The sequence below is a fragment of the Gadus macrocephalus genome, chromosome 19, assembly GCF_031168955.1.
Source record: "Gadus macrocephalus chromosome 19, ASM3116895v1".
NCBI classification, from domain to species: domain Eukaryota; kingdom Metazoa; phylum Chordata; class Actinopteri; order Gadiformes; family Gadidae; genus Gadus; species Gadus macrocephalus.
In genome coordinates this window covers 7,579,279-7,595,165 of record NC_082400.1, presented here as the reverse complement: position 1 = coordinate 7,595,165, position 15,887 = coordinate 7,579,279, and the positions used below count along the sequence as shown (strand labels likewise).

Genomic DNA, 15,887 nt, shown 5'->3' with positions numbered 1-15,887 from the left:
CTGCGTGGATGTGTGGGTGTGTGTGCTTTCATAGAAAGCAATGTATCACGATGTCAACAAAGTGAAAACTTTCTATCTAGAACAACAGATATTTTCCAGACAAACATTAACAATGTGTTCTGTATATTCCGTAAAGAATATTCTAGTTTCCAAAACACATTCAGAACTTCTTTTTCAAAAATATTTATCGGAGGGAACGTTTTCCCTGAGAAAGTTGTCCTGATAGTATCCGGTCATATCCCCAAAAAGGGCATTTATAGCCCTACAAGAGCAGGATAACAAACAACCATGGTCAGTCATACTACCCAGAAAACAAACAGCAATCGCTCTTCCCTGAGTTCTGGAGAATCTCATGGACACCGGATATCTTTCCAGAAAGAAAACACGACGCACACACACACAAACACAATTTCTCATTTTTCTAAAGAATTGCACAACAGCCCAGCTCCTGATGGCAGTATCACTGCATTCTTCTGCAAACACATGTCCCGTTCCCCGCTCACATTTATAGAGACGTAAATGAGTCTTCCTTCAGATCCGAATGTGATCTAAATTGCTCGGTAATTGAGTGTGACATGTGTTCTGTGGAACAACACGTCGCTACGACAACGGGTGAAGGTGAAGTTAATGAGTGTTTGGGGTCTGAACGTGACCTTTCCCAAGGGGGTAAGTGGCGAGGGGATGAAGGGGTTAAGGCCTTGCTGTGGTCTGAGCCGTAGATGGGCGCTAAACGCCAATTAAACGCGTTTTAAGTCCAGGCTCAGAGTGACCTCCAGGCCTCGTTGGAGTGCACTTAAAATCAAGAATAACAACAAAGGTTATTCCTCAAAATCTTCAAGCAGCATCTTAAAAAGTTTCATCCCAAAAAACCCTCTCTAACCAGTTTGAATCACAGTAGAAAAAATGTGAAGGCAATTTTCTTATAGGTTCATTTGATCCATTCACGTTTTAAATACCTGTTAATGCCCCGATTACGTACGTTTTAAGAAACCACTAAAACAACGTTTATGAACACAGAGGACCACATACTGGTATTATTCAAATTTAAAACACATGTAAATGTCCTTCACATTGCTCAAATCTCTGCGGTAACTCTATCTGACTCTGTTGTTTCCCGAAACGCGATCCACAGGGAACAGGGTACCCTAGAAGAATATTACATGAATTATAGTTTCCAATGTCCCACACGCATACACACACACACACACACACACACACACACACACACACACACACACACACACACACACACACACACACACAGTGGTTGTGTACAGCCACACACACACACACACACACACACACACACACACACACACACACACACACACACACACACACACACACACACACACACACACACACACACACACACACACACACACACACAAACATAATTTATTCCAGAGTGACGTTACTGGCTTCTGACTTAAAACACAGCGTTGCAACCATCACATGGCGAGGCCCACACTGAAGCGGTGACCCAGAGGCCGTCACCCACAATCCAGGGCCCCGATGCCACCTGTTCCTGCCTCCACTCCAGTGTTATTGCATGTTCTGCAGGCGATGCTTATCGGGTTACAGGGGCCCCCCGCCAAAGCCAGACACTCCATTGTCCTGACCTCAGCCGACCCCCGGCTAGCCACCATGACCTCATGAACAGGAGAACTCCCCTGATCAGACATGCTGGCCTGCCCTGGAATGGTCTGCCCTGGAATGGTCTGGCCTGGAATGGTCTGGCCTGGAATGGTCTGGCCTGGAATGGTCTGGCCTGGAATGATCTGGCCTGGAATGGTCTAGGCTGGAATGGGATGGCTTGGCCTGGAATGCTCTAGCCTGGAATGGGAATGCCTGGAATGGTCTAGCCTGGAATGGGATGGCTTGGCCTGGAATGGCCTGTAATAGGCTGGCTCTCTCGTGGAAGCAGACTAGGCTGATCCTTACCAGCCCCAAGGGGTCAGATGGAAGCAACTAAGCATCAGGTAGTGTAGAAGATGCACAAACATAATCTATCTCTCTCTTCAATCTGTTGTACACAACCATGTACACAACCATGTAAACACACACACACACACACACACACACACACACACACACACACACACACACACACACACACACACAAACACAGACACACAAACACACAGACGCACAGCTGTGAGACCACATAGGCCGTCAGCTCAGTAGAAGCTTGTTTATTCAGCATCCCCGTCCGTACGTTACCATAACAAGCACACGGTCCCAGCCCGTCAAAATAAGAGCGCACAAAGTTTGCAACCAGTCTCATGATTAAGACCGTAACCGGCTATTGTTGATCATATTTATATCATGTTTACGTTAGCTCACATGGTTATGATGACAATGGTCGCCATAACAGCTATTAGATATTGGCAATAGAATGTGAAGTTGATGTCCCACTTTCTTATAGCGCTATGTTTGGAGGCCTCTGCCTCTGTGGTTCTGTTGGTTAACAGTATGTTCCAGCGTTAAAGGAAGCTTTAGCTTTAGGTAGCCTAGTTTTTTTGGATAATTGAAATCCTGCTAAGGCCTTATAGTGTTAAAATGACTAAAGGTTATTTCCACTCCAATACTACTGAAAGTGCAGTCTCCTCCATTACGGGACAATACTACACCTGTTGGTTATGCCTCACAACATTGTGGCCAGCAGGACCTGACTTCCCGTTCCCTATGACTCAGTCCTGTCTACAAATCTTGCTGCTGCCGCTCCTACAACACCATCAAAGTCGATTATTTATAAACCACAGTCTGCTGAGTCTGCGGCTCGGACAGAGAATGGTGTAACAGAGTATTAAACATGCTCCCTAACGACCTCTTATTAGTCATCATGATCGTATCGCTTCAATTTCTTGGAATCAGCAGCCATGCTTACGTGATATCATGATAACACTTAAAAGATTCCTAAATAACATGTCATTCTTTACTTTATCCCCCCTACTCTCCCGCTACTCCTCTCTCTCTCTCTAATTCTCTCTAATTCTCTCTCTCTCTCTCTCTCTCTCTCTCTCTCTCTCTCTCTCTCTCTCTCTCTCTCTCTCTCTCTCTCTCTCTCTCTCTCTCTCTCTCTCTCTCTCTCTCTCTCTCTCTCTCTCTCTCTCTCTCTCTCTCTCTCGGATTGGGCATATGTGATAGTAATTATTTATCCATCAAGTGCCCTCACCCTCTCTCCATTAATCATAACCAGATAAATACCAAACCGGCAAATGTATCAGATATGTACACGCAGACACAACCACTCTGGGGTTGACCCTCACAGGACCCTCTCTTATTGGAGTTGACAATTCAAACATTTCTTCACAGATTCACTCCCATAATGTTCACAGTTTATCCTATAAAGTCAAATGTATCATGTGCATGAATGGCGGATACGCTATACCAAGACAGATTAACTACTGGCTGGAAATCTGGAAGTGCGTTGCCATGGCGGTTTGGCCGGCGCGTCGTGTCCAAAACAATTTCATTAAAATAACCGTTACTGTTAAAGTTGAAAAGTCAAACGCAGTAAGTAATTCATCATCGGTACTCCCCATCCAGTGTCCTTTAAAAGAGACATGAAAGTCAAGGGGCCAGATGAGCTGATACCCGCCGGGGTCCCGTTACAGCACACTCTCGTCAACGTAATTGCTTCAAAATGCGTCGGCGAGAGTGGCTGCTGCCCTCGAGTCATCGAGCCGTCGCCTCTCAGATCCCTTTTCATTTTTACACTCGATTATCCCAATGCAGCGACCGTAGCTCACTGTCACGTCTCTATTAGATCTGGACAGTGTCAGGAATCGCGTCGTCTCGTTTGGCTGGTGCGGGCTTAAATGTGTAAAGCGATACCGCGCCTGAGACGCTGATGAGCATGCAGCCGGCCAAACTGTAAGGGCTGTTGACAAGTCAAAACAACAGCACGGGGAGGAAGAAAGTATCTTATGGGTGACAGGAAGGAGCCTGTTTATAGAAAACAATATCTATAGAGTATATTTCCCTGAGAAAGTTAAGGGTTTATCTGCTATGTGACTCAAGCATGTTCTGTAAGCAGAGTGCAATACAGAACACAATAGCAACAGCCGTCTGAATGTTAGAGGGTTAAAAATGATATGACTGGTTGATAACAAGCTATTAGATCCCAATGTTGGCCATGTGACTGTACAAAGGCACGCAAACACGAATGAGACACACACACACACACACACACACACACACACACACACACACACACACACACACACACACACACTTGGCTACCGCGTAGGATCCATCACAGGGTAATGTAAACTAAGAACTATGATTCGGACACGAGGCCAAAACATTCTCATGGTGCAATAAAGACATGCAACATGTCCACATTCATTCCAATAGCATTGAGGAAGTGCTTATGGTCCCACGCAGCGTAACCCAGGTCAGGCAGGAGGGATGCAGAGCTCAATATCGACGCACAGGCAGTATATATAGTAGGGGATGAGGAGTCTGTTGCCAAAATCCAATTCTCGGAGAAGAAGGGTGTTTGACAGTGAAACATAAAGAATAAAAGTACCGCATGCACCCCCGCTGTCTGGGCGCCTTGACTCTGCAGACTGGGGAAAAACAATACCTTTGCTCATAAACTCGTGTTTGAAAAATTGATTTTTTTTAGCAAAAAGAAGAATCATGGAGAGTATGTCTTGGTGTGCACCTTTATCTTCCAACACTGTCTGACTATTATTGGATTTCCTAAAATTGGTCGGGTGGTCAAATGTGTTATCGATCATCAGCTCCTCTTAAAATCACAATCGCCCATCATGTGAATCATATTTTTCAGTTATCTTTGGCGATTTTGAGTTACTGAAGTAAACTCTCGGTATGTCAGACACATTTCATTATAAATATGTTCTCTGCCACACTCCACGTGCCTGAATCCTTCCACTGCTGCAGTTATGTAGTGAGGCTATTCCCAGCATGCTGACATGGCTCATTAATGCAGGCTTTTGGCTAATGACCATTTGAACTTGTGAATGTTGATTCAGTGTTTGTTTTAGGTAAGCCCCCTCCATTTAGAATGATGGCATTATGACAAAGAAGTATTCTTTAGCTCAGTTTAAATGTTCAATCAATACATATTTTTGTATTGTTTTTGTAACTGTTACTAAGCGTGACACATTAGTAGTACTTTCATTTCATAATGCTCATAACCCTCCACCCATTAGAAATCGACATCTACATAACATAAAGGCTTATTATCAGAATAACTGGAATAATCTTTCCAGGCTTGCATGTTTAGATACTTTGACAGAGAGCTCCCAAGTGGTTTAATGTCTTATGAAACAGCAAGCTTACAACCCAATCCCTCTCTTACGACAATGAGAGAGACTTTAAAGAGTCTTGCATGGCCTGTCGTTCTCAACACCCAAGCTGTTTGTGTTCTTGTGAGTTGAGAAAGCGGATTGCGTGTGGATTTGTCTTTGAAGCAGACACCCTTGGCAGTGACAAAAGCACAAGAGTCTCTCTCTCTCTCTCTCTCTGCGTGATGGTTGCCGTATTACCAGAGTCCTTGGTTCCACATGCATCTCATCTCTGCTAACTCAAACCATTTCAATGGACACAAGCCAGGTAGGTCCAATTACTGCCGGGCCACAACTGGGCTGGCAACAAATGACACAAAATGTGACCACGGAATCTAATAAAGATTTTGACATTTTTGCGAAAAGGATGCATTGAACTGTAGGCGTGGATGATGATGCCGATGCTGATGATGATGATGATGATGATGATGATGATGATGATGATGATGGTGTGTTTAGAATACGGGTGAAAATGAAGAGGTCTCCACCTCCGTGCAGTCCCTCTACCATAGGGTTGGTTTTACAGCAGATTTTGCTCAGAAAGAGGCACCCAACAACTGCTTGGAAAAACGTTGTCTTAATCTGCAATAGTTAGTTACACTAACAGTTAGGTTAAACGGTTTATAATACTTGACCCCTTGAAGCCACAAAGCTCCCCAAATAAAACACTTTGGTTGGGATCCTTGGTGTTGAGCCACCAGTCCAGTCCAGGGCCCTGTGTTATAGAGCAATGTTATGAGCTTGAGCTCAAAATGCACTTAAGTAACGCGTAAAGTCCCGCATTAAAGACCAAAACATATATTTTATAAACCACAGACAGGCAACAGGGAGCGAAAGCAAACGAACATCATCGCACATCAGAAGCAACATCGCACAATAGCAACCACGGACAACACAGTGTCTGTTTCTGATTAAAAGTGAAGTGTGATAAAATCTTCCTGCCTTATTTATGACTTTTGAACTCCTTTCCAATACCAAGGAGTATAGCAAAACATGTGTTATACTAGCTGGAACGTCTGGTATGACTAAATCAATTACGCACACAGTCTGACAGGATCATAATCGTTTTCTATGTCAAAACCAAATTGAAGAGTGAAGGGGACGAGTGTGGGGCCCTCCAGCTCCCTGTGAACAGGACGGCTCGGGGTCTCATTCATGTGGGCCATGCAGCTGTTTGTCTTGAGGCTGATCGGTAATGCTATACACAACAGGAATCCGCTCATTAGCTAGTTTCTAGTCCGACGTGAGGCGATGGTGATGATGATTAACCTTTTTATCAAAAAGTAGAAATAGATTGAAATCAATCAATGATAGAAAAGAGATCAGTCTGTTCACAAAACCACAGTTGATGAAAACCCTGCCAGAAGGTTCTAGAAGCAACTAAACAGCTTTTATTTCCAGAATGGGCTATGTTTGTTGTTGTTGTTTTTGTTTGTGGACACAAGGCACATATCGCACATGTTGCGAAACCACCGGATAATTGAACAAACGTGCGGACATTGCGTTTTACCGACATGTCAAATGGAATCATAAACACAATCGTTTTGTTCATTGTTTTTGGCATTCATGATGAGAGACAGATGATACCACCATTATACAACACAGTCGAATATAACTTGGAATAATCAAACCAAATGGTGTAAAGAATCTCCCCTTATGGAGATCTGTCTCCGTGTTAATACAAAACCAAGCTAGGAAAAATAACATTTAAATTTATGACACTTGGCATTTGAAATGATTCTTATTCCGATTCTAAACTGCTAAAGTGGGAATACTGTGCCTATCTGATTTCCTGCGATAAAACGCTTGTGGAACACAGCTCTTTGATTTATTTTGAACTCTATCCACATGTGGTTATTCATGCCTTTATATCTTGTGACGGGCAACTCCGTGCCAGCAGTTCCCCGCTCCATTAATTGTATTTTATATCTTCAAACAATTGGGGAGTTTTAATGTGACAGCCATGTTCATGTTTAGAGGGACGTGCTAAAGAAGCTAGCCTACTGTTTGAGAGGTCAAAATAAATGTGTGTGTGTGTGTGTGTGTGTATGTGTATGTGTATGTGTATGTGTATGTGTAAGTGTGTGTGTGTGTGTGTGTGTGTGTGTGTGTGTGTGTGTGTGTGTGTGTGTATGCGACCTGGAAAATAAATGAGAACATGGTCACTCAACAGCGTCTGTTAAACAACTTTCAGACGTAAGAAAAAAAGAAAGAAAAGAAGATATTAGGAACCATTCCACAGCATTTTCGGAATTCGACTCAGTTCGCTAGAAAGGCATGTTTTGTATTTTAATGGTCTTTAACATTGAAACAGATGGTAACCAGAGCAACCATTTCAGTAACACACAGCTTTAGTGAGTGCCTGCAAAACATTACAATTTCTAACTGCTGAGGGACGTGACGGAATTATGGAAATGGTGCAAAACATCTTTTCAACAAATCTCAATGTGTTTCTCGGGGGTATTTTAATGTACGTTATCGAAGGTAAACCACATGAGGTTAAATGGCTTGTAGAGAGACACACTTCATAAGCAATACTAATGATGAGTATATGTTATCACAACGGTCATATGGGTTAAACTTAAAATTATTGTAATGATTAAAATAAATTCTAGATCATTGTGTAATGCCAGTAAATAACGGATGCATTCAACATTACACACACAGCAACTGTGTGTAAAAAAAAAAAAAGGTTCTACTCAGTCACTCGGACATTACACTCCTACAGAGATCATCTGCATCAGAGGTACTGGAACAACTAAAGATGCATTTCCCTTGTCCTACTTATGCCCTCTATCCATCACAAAGGAATGCTCCGGAACACAAACATGTCCTCCCGAACCCTCACTATGATAACTCACCATCCGACCCCCCACCCCCCCCCCAACTACCACCCCACACCATGACCCCCACCCCCCACCATGACCCCCACCCCCCACCAACCCCTCTCTAAGGAGCAGGCATGGAAGTCATCCGCCCCCCCCCCCCCTCCTCCCCTAAGTCAACGCGTCCCGCCCCAGAGGCAGTGCAGGCTGTTGTAATCCTACGACGAGCCATGCATCACCGTCCCACTACCGGCTTTTAGCTGTTTGACGGATGATTGATGAGCCGTGCCCAGTAGCTGTGGCTGGGGTAGCTTAAGCTAACAATCAACACATCAACCATGCTAATCATATGTATTTCACCATATATATTGCACATTCATATTTAAGCGTTGAATCTCTTTTTTAATTCGAATGGCTGACCTGCACTTTGCTGTTGCGACGCACAAACATCTAATTCGGGATTAATGAAGTTTAAAATAAAAAGATTATAGAGGAATAGATAGAAGTCAGATCTTATTTTACGTGATTCTGCATACCCAGGAGGACTGATAACACCCCAATAACCTTCAAAATGAGGATCTTTCAGAAGAGGTTTTCGGCTCACGAGGATCAAAGCCAGCCTTTCTCTGGGTGACCTCGCGACCTCTCACATTAGGGAGGTGTCATTACAGACTGATCCCGAATACCCTGAGAGCTCGATTCATCTCCCCATCCTATCCTCCCTAAAAGCCCTCAGAGAGATGGACCATGTACAGACGTCAGTTTCAGGGGGCTGCTGAATCAAAGTGGTCCTTCAGGGCTGTCTCTCCATCCTCGGTCTGTACACACATCTGGGTGAGTGGGAGTGTGTGTGTGTGTGTGTGTGTGTGTGTGTGTGTTTGTGTGTGAGAGAAAGACGAAGGGAAAGTTAGTGAGACAGAGATCGAGAAATAGAGAGAGAGGGAGGGAGAGAAATAGAGAGAGAGAGAGAGAGAGAGAGAGAGAGAGAGAGAGAGAGAGAGAGAGAGAGAGAGAGAGAGAGAGAGAGAGAGAGAGAGAGAGAGAGAATGTGTGTATAGGTATGTGTATCTGTGTGTATATGTTACTGTATCTGTGTGTATGCATTGTAGGCATGAACAGTATGTATGAATGTATGTGTATGTGTATGTGTGTATGTTTGTAATTAACCATTGTAAACATGAACTGCTGTATTTGTGATCTACACTATCACATTCCAAATCTTCATACTGCTAATTATAGTTGGACATTTTCCATTACTTTTTTAAAGCATAAATAAATCTTGAAAATTAAAGCAATTTAAAAGACAAACAAACGATGAAATGCATGGAAATGTCTGTTTGTGTATATATGTGTGTGTGTGTGTGTGTGTGTGTGTGTATGTGTGTGTGTGCGGTTTAATACAGCACATCATAGCAACACAACACCAAGTTTATAACTTGCGTTCCGCTTACTCTTCAGGGAAACATTCATCTTGATATTGTTTGGAGGAAGATGAAAGCAACTTTCACTCGAATATGTTAATGTGTAATTAAACACTAAATCATAAAAGAAGAGAGGGAGAAACAGAGAGAGAGACAGAATGGGAGGAATGTGGGAGACAGAGCGATAGAATGAGAGAGAGAGAAAGAGAGAGTATCAGATGGGGAGGATGAGAGAGATTGAGAGAAAGACAAAAAGAGAGGGAGAGACAGAGATACAGAGAGACAGAGTGAGAGCATGAGCGAGCGACAGAGAGCCTATAGCATATTGCTTATTACCTTCCCGCATTGCATCAATGCATGGATCATTTCAAATCAAATGCGTCATTTCCCAACAGAAAGATCAAAGCAGCAAAAATCCCCTTGCTACGTACAGTATAAGCTACACACGTACGCAGACCAGGTCTTTATCCTCCCATCCAAGGTCCTACTCAATAGTTCTTACAGGGCGACACACTTCTCACTCTACTGTTGATTCACCTTTGGAAGTTTGAGCTGGTAAAGAAAGTAAATGAACAATGTATTCCCCATGTTCTGTGGACCCCAAAACACCGGGAGGAACAAGACCATAGCGATGGGACAACCGCCATCGAGAAAAACTAGTTTCTGTTTGAGGCGGGGCGGGACAAAGCCATCGCACGGTTCAGAGAGGGTATTAAGGCAAATCACTGAATTGTATTTTAATGGAATTTCGAGAGCCAACGTTGAATGCAAGTCAGCAGAAGAAAGGCCACTTCCCACCAGTCTCAGAGTTTGCCCTCAGGGGAGAGATGGATTTGCCTTCTGAAAAGAGGCATTCCCCCCCCTCTGCCTTGACAATATGTGTTGTCAAACCGTATGGACTGTATGAACATGAAACAGGCATTAAGGAGACTCATCTGACACCCTTCTCAATGCCAATAAAGACGTGCTTACTTCCTTGCCCCCGAGATGTACTCACACGTTGGGCAACAACCAGAGAAACAAGTCTGAGATCTGGCGAGAGACAAAAGGGAGCTGATAATAATTACACCGCGATCCTTGGGGAGATTAACGTTCCTGAGATTTGTTTGGGTGAAGAATGCATGAGAAAGGTCGAGGCCACCTCATCCCACATGGGGCTGAAATGAGAAGTTGTTGTGTATTCTCTCTGTTTTTTTCGTCCTTATTGTGTCAACTGAAAGTTTCCCATGGGATTCCTTAGTGCTGGTAAGCAAGAGGGGGTGAGGCATGGGGAGGTGGGCGGGGCCGAGCATGAGGAGGTGGGCGGGGCATGGGGAGGTGGGCGGGGCAGAGCTTGGGGTGGTGGGCGGGGCCGAGCATGAGGAGGTGGGCAGGGCACAGAAGCACAACAAACTGGCTGTGCTTGGAATGCCACAATGGAAAAGAATAATAAAGCTGCCATTGCACATGCCACACACATATCAATTACGTGTAACCGTTAGACTTCGTCTGTCGAGAGGGAGATGTGTGTTTCTGTGCGGCTGGGGTTTGTGCGCATGCAATGAATCAAGTGTAATCGCTGTTTTGTGTTTTTATTTTTACACTAATGGAAGTTGATGCAGATTATATGTTCATTTTTATACAATGGATGTTCGGGATGATGATGTACAGATCCATTGGCTCTTGTATGCTTTTCTTGGTCCGTTTCGGGGCAGAACACCAAGTCGAATTCTTTGGATGTTGATTCCTTGTGTGTGGACTCACTTGGCCAATATACGAGCCAAGTGAGTTGTCGTTGTCCTATTCAGGGATTCAGAGACTGCAGTATTTTCATAAGCAGATGATGTAATCAATACTATTTTGACTCAATCGGTTATTCTTGAGGGATTCTATTGAATGAAATCCAACAAACTTCTTTGAACCTCATCACGTCAAATCAAGCAAATGTAAAACAGGCACCAAATTGTTGGAGAATGAACACTAGTAGAGGCAGATACGAGGCAGTATTTGGGTGTACACACACTTGTATAATCAACACTGATAGAATCGAGTCCGGAGATGATCCGGAGTGGCCCTTTCACACATGCAACATTCCCGCCGCGTCACGTGTTTTCACACACCCTGGAGATACTCCGTATACTATCGGCGAGGGGTGGCGCCTGGGTAGAGCCTGTAGAAGGTAGGAAGTCACGCTAGATGTATGTAGCGTCACAGTTTTATTTGCACATCGGAGATCCCGGGTGAGGATTAAAACTCAGTAATGCTGACTCTTTTTGCGGTGATATCAACACTGCGTTTAGTAGATGCATCCGCAATATCAACAAAAGAGCAGGAACTATGAACAAGTATGAGGCAGCCGGTATAGCGCCAGTCACATGATAGAAACTCCATGAACACGCCCAGCAACACGCCCACTCGATCCTTGTGAATTATCCGGCTCTTCGATTCTGCAGACTAAACTCCTAATAAACTCTGTAGGGGATGATACAGACATTTGCGTTCGAACATGCAGCCCCTCCAGGTATCATCCGGAGAACGTCTGGCTTACAATGCATGCGTAAAAGGGCTAGACATTTTCTCATGGGGTTAAACTCAGGTCAGAAGAAGGTGCATGCAGAATACTTCCACAGCCAGCCAGCAAGAGAGTCTTTGGGCCCTATTTTAACGGTCTGAAATGCAAGTGAGAAGCGCCAAACGCAAGTAGCTTTGTGGGCGGTTCTATGGCGATGTTGCTATTTTACCGGCGGATAAATGAATCTTGCGCCCAATGCAAATCTAAAAAGGGTTGGTCTGAAGTAGCCTAATTACCCGTAGGTGTGGTTTGGGCGTAACGTGCAATAAACCAATGACAGTGCCATCTCCCATTCCCTTTAAGAGCCATGAGAGCATTTGAATCTGACAAGTTGATATTTTGACAGCGCGTTTGCAGTCTCCAATGAGACAGATGCATGACCACATGCATTTTAAACTTCAAATGGCTCAGTTTATGGCCAAATAATATGGCCTAATTCACACATGGAATCGCATTTTCTACCACACCTCAGAAATACGGAGTCCTCAAATAAATTTCAGCAAAGAATACTTAACACACATAGGCCTATGATATGCGGTAACTTTGGTTCTATTTAATGATATAGGCTACGCAATACATTAACAATCGTCTTTTGTTACCAGTATTGTATGCATTATCGTTATCGATGATGTGTCCCCCGTTAATATACATTGCCATGGACTGTATTATGCGTTACGTGTTGAGTTTGCGTGTGTTTAAACAGATGGATGCATACAAGCGCAACCACATTCATTAATTATTTTACACATACACACACGAGTGCCCGCATTCATTCATTCTTTTTAACACTCACTCGCGGTAAAACAATGTTTTCTCACAATCAAATACTCATCAATCCTAACAGTTATGGGCTTGTACACGATGTCTGTTAAGAAAATATATGTTTGCTGTACGGTGTATGCAGATGCATTGATTTAAAAGTACAACTTATTACCGCTGTATCAGCGGTTCTTTCCCAAATAATTTACCAAGAATGTGTGGCTAGGTAGATGACGAGAGAAGCAAAGTGTGTGCGCGAGGTGCACAAGCAACATTATGCATGCGCCCTTAAAATAGCATCTGAACAACGCGCCACTGCCTTTAAACCAGGTTTGTGGCAGAATAGTTTTCTGAAACTGCAAAATAGCACCAGGGAACGTTTGCGCCAGAACACGCCTCCTCTTTCACCGACCTGCCCCTTGGGGCGCAAGATCATTCCCTAATTTACCGACGCGTGGCGGTGGAGGGAAAAGAACGCTCTGCGCCAGTTTCAAACTAGCAACGATACATGTGCCAGTGTAGAAAATAAAATTGCACTGGATGCAAGATAGGGCCCATAGTCTGGAAAAGTTGGCAATGAGCACAGCACAGTTCTCCCTCCCCCCACCTACCCCTCTAACACACACACACACACACACACACACACACACACACACACACACACACACACACACACACACACACACACACACACACACACACACACACACACACACACACACACACACACAAAAACACCCTCCTCTGCGATTTCACAATGACGGATCTGTGCAGGGCAGAGTGTTCAACATGCATCAAAGCATGGACCGTAGCAACAGGGGGTAGCGGTACCATCCCCGTATCAGATCTGTCATCGACTCATGACACTCCAACACGCCTCAGAGACAAGGTCTTCAAGGTCTGTGGCAGCAGGAGATATGCAAACGGCTGAGTGATGATCATTCAAGAAGACCATTGCACAAGTAAATGCCCCACTTTGGGCTCAATCAGCAGTCCAAACCCCTTTAACAAAACCCAGCTTTCACAACACGTCCTGAACTGTTGCATCGTCGTGCCAAATTGTAATTGCCCCTGGGTATGAAGTGATTACCTGCATGGGCTTCAAAGTCACCGCCTCGCCATTTTTGGTAGCGCTAAACTTCTAAATGTATTGCTGGTATGGTGAAGATCCCCCCCCCCCCCCCCCCCCCCCACCCCCCCCCCCGAACCAACTAGCAGTGCCAATGCTCCAGTGCATGTAATGACTTGCACAATGCAAAAGTAAACTCAACCTAATACACCCTAAGCTGTTCAGGCTCTGGCATGGTCGTCATCTATCGACTCTTTTAACCCCCTTAACACCGGCCTCTCTTGCCTAAATAAACATCAAGGGTCGGCCCGCCAACAGCCATAAACCAACACAATCGCCCCAAGAGCCTGTCTGAGACCCACAGATCCAGACGGAAGCAGGGGAAGAGAAAGAAGAGTGGCTAGGATCACTATGATGTTTAGGATGGGACCTGCGTTCAGGCTGCCCCTCATAAAGGCTGTTTGGGGGAGGTCTACATCCGCGCCGTCTTAGGGTGAGAGCATACGCTCCTTAGCAGGGGTGGTCCGAGTGGGAATCAAACCCCAAAACCCTGCCCTGCCCTCTCCGTGGAGTACTCCGGATTATTATCCGGATTTGTATCGAGATCAAACAAAGACAAATGACGAAGTTGTTATTTCATCATATATATATATTTATTTATTTTAAATATGAAACTAGTTTTTTTTATAGAATGTGTCTGCAAAGTCAGTATATTTAGTCGGTTAATGCGTGCTAGTCTATGCAATAAGGAGATTATGATGTTACTTTGATTTAATTAATTCATTTTGAGTGTCATAAGAAGCCCAATAGACTAATTAGCATAGAATGGAGATACAATGTGACTGCTAATCTCTTTGAATCATAATAAATTCCCAACCTATCAGATTCAGCATGAGAATTGAATCACACAATTAATCATAATTAAAGATGACTAAATAGGAGACCAAGTTGAAATAAATTTCCTCACACTGCCCGTGATTGATGACTTCAAATAATTAAATCATAATACCCAATTCTGATCGCCCCAAAATAAAAAGTTTAAAGCTATTTAAAACATTGACTTCATCGTAGGCCTACCTGTAACACGTGGTGATCTCCCCGCTGGACTTCAGGCACGGGTACCTGGTGGTGGCGACGTTGCCTTCCGAGCAGTCCCCTCTGTGGAGAACGATGCAGACGCAAGGTGAATACCCCACCGGATCCCCCAGTCAACTCGCAGCTCATAAACCCCAACGTGGTCCGATACTCTACCTGACTGCATCGTCGCTGTCCTCCTCTCGGAAGGACCACAGATATCCTCTTGAGAAAAACATGCAGGTCACAACCATCACACAGAGCCGTCCGTTGCGTTTCAGCAGCATCTCAGAGGTCCATGCGGGCTGTGGGGAACACCTGTGTCCTGCGCTGGTCCGCACACAGCCTGCTGTTAGGAGACCTTCAATAATTGGCTGCTAAGCTCCAGTGAAAGTGACTTAAAAAAAAAAAACGTTTTTCTTTTTTTTGTTACCCCCCATGGATCCTCCCCCTCGTAGATTCTCTCAGCAGAAACATTCTCTGAGAAATCGAAAGTACTTTTTTTCTTTTGTTGAGCGCTTATGGTGAAGATGGACTCCTGCCAATCATCCATCCAATCTATTTTTGATTCACTATGCTTAAACTAAGATTCTATTTCCATTTTTTATTTTATAGCAATTTATATTTGGTTGTAGGGCAGATTTGCTGACCTAAGTATTATTTTCGAGCGAATGGGTTGATTTCGGTTAAGGATTTCGGGGATGAAAGAGTCCCGACCAATGAGAGTGCGTCAGGATGACGTCGACGCCCTGCAGCCGAGGTGGACGCGTAGGGGAACTCACGTCCTTCACCGAGGCGTCTCCTCCCGGGCTGGGTTGGTATATCTGCTACCACCGTGTGGATATATGTAGACATTGTGTAGCTATA

The 15,887-nt window shown here is 44.3% G+C and overlaps 1 protein-coding gene across 1 annotated transcript in view; it reads right to left on the bottom strand.

Moving 5' to 3' along the window:
- ccbe1 (collagen and calcium binding EGF domains 1) overlaps nt 1–15,685 on the bottom strand; it is a 28,687-nt gene extending 13,002 nt beyond the window's left edge. The window contains exons 1-2 of the mRNA XM_060039075.1: nt 15,198–15,685; nt 15,024–15,104 (exon numbers count right to left, since the gene is read on the bottom strand). Of these exons, the coding sequence (XP_059895058.1) occupies nt 15,024–15,104; nt 15,198–15,307 (191 nt within the window). The 5' untranslated portion in view covers nt 15,308–15,685. The remainder of the gene's footprint in view (nt 1–15,023; nt 15,105–15,197) is intronic.
- Between the last annotated feature and the right edge of the window lie 202 nt (nt 15,686–15,887).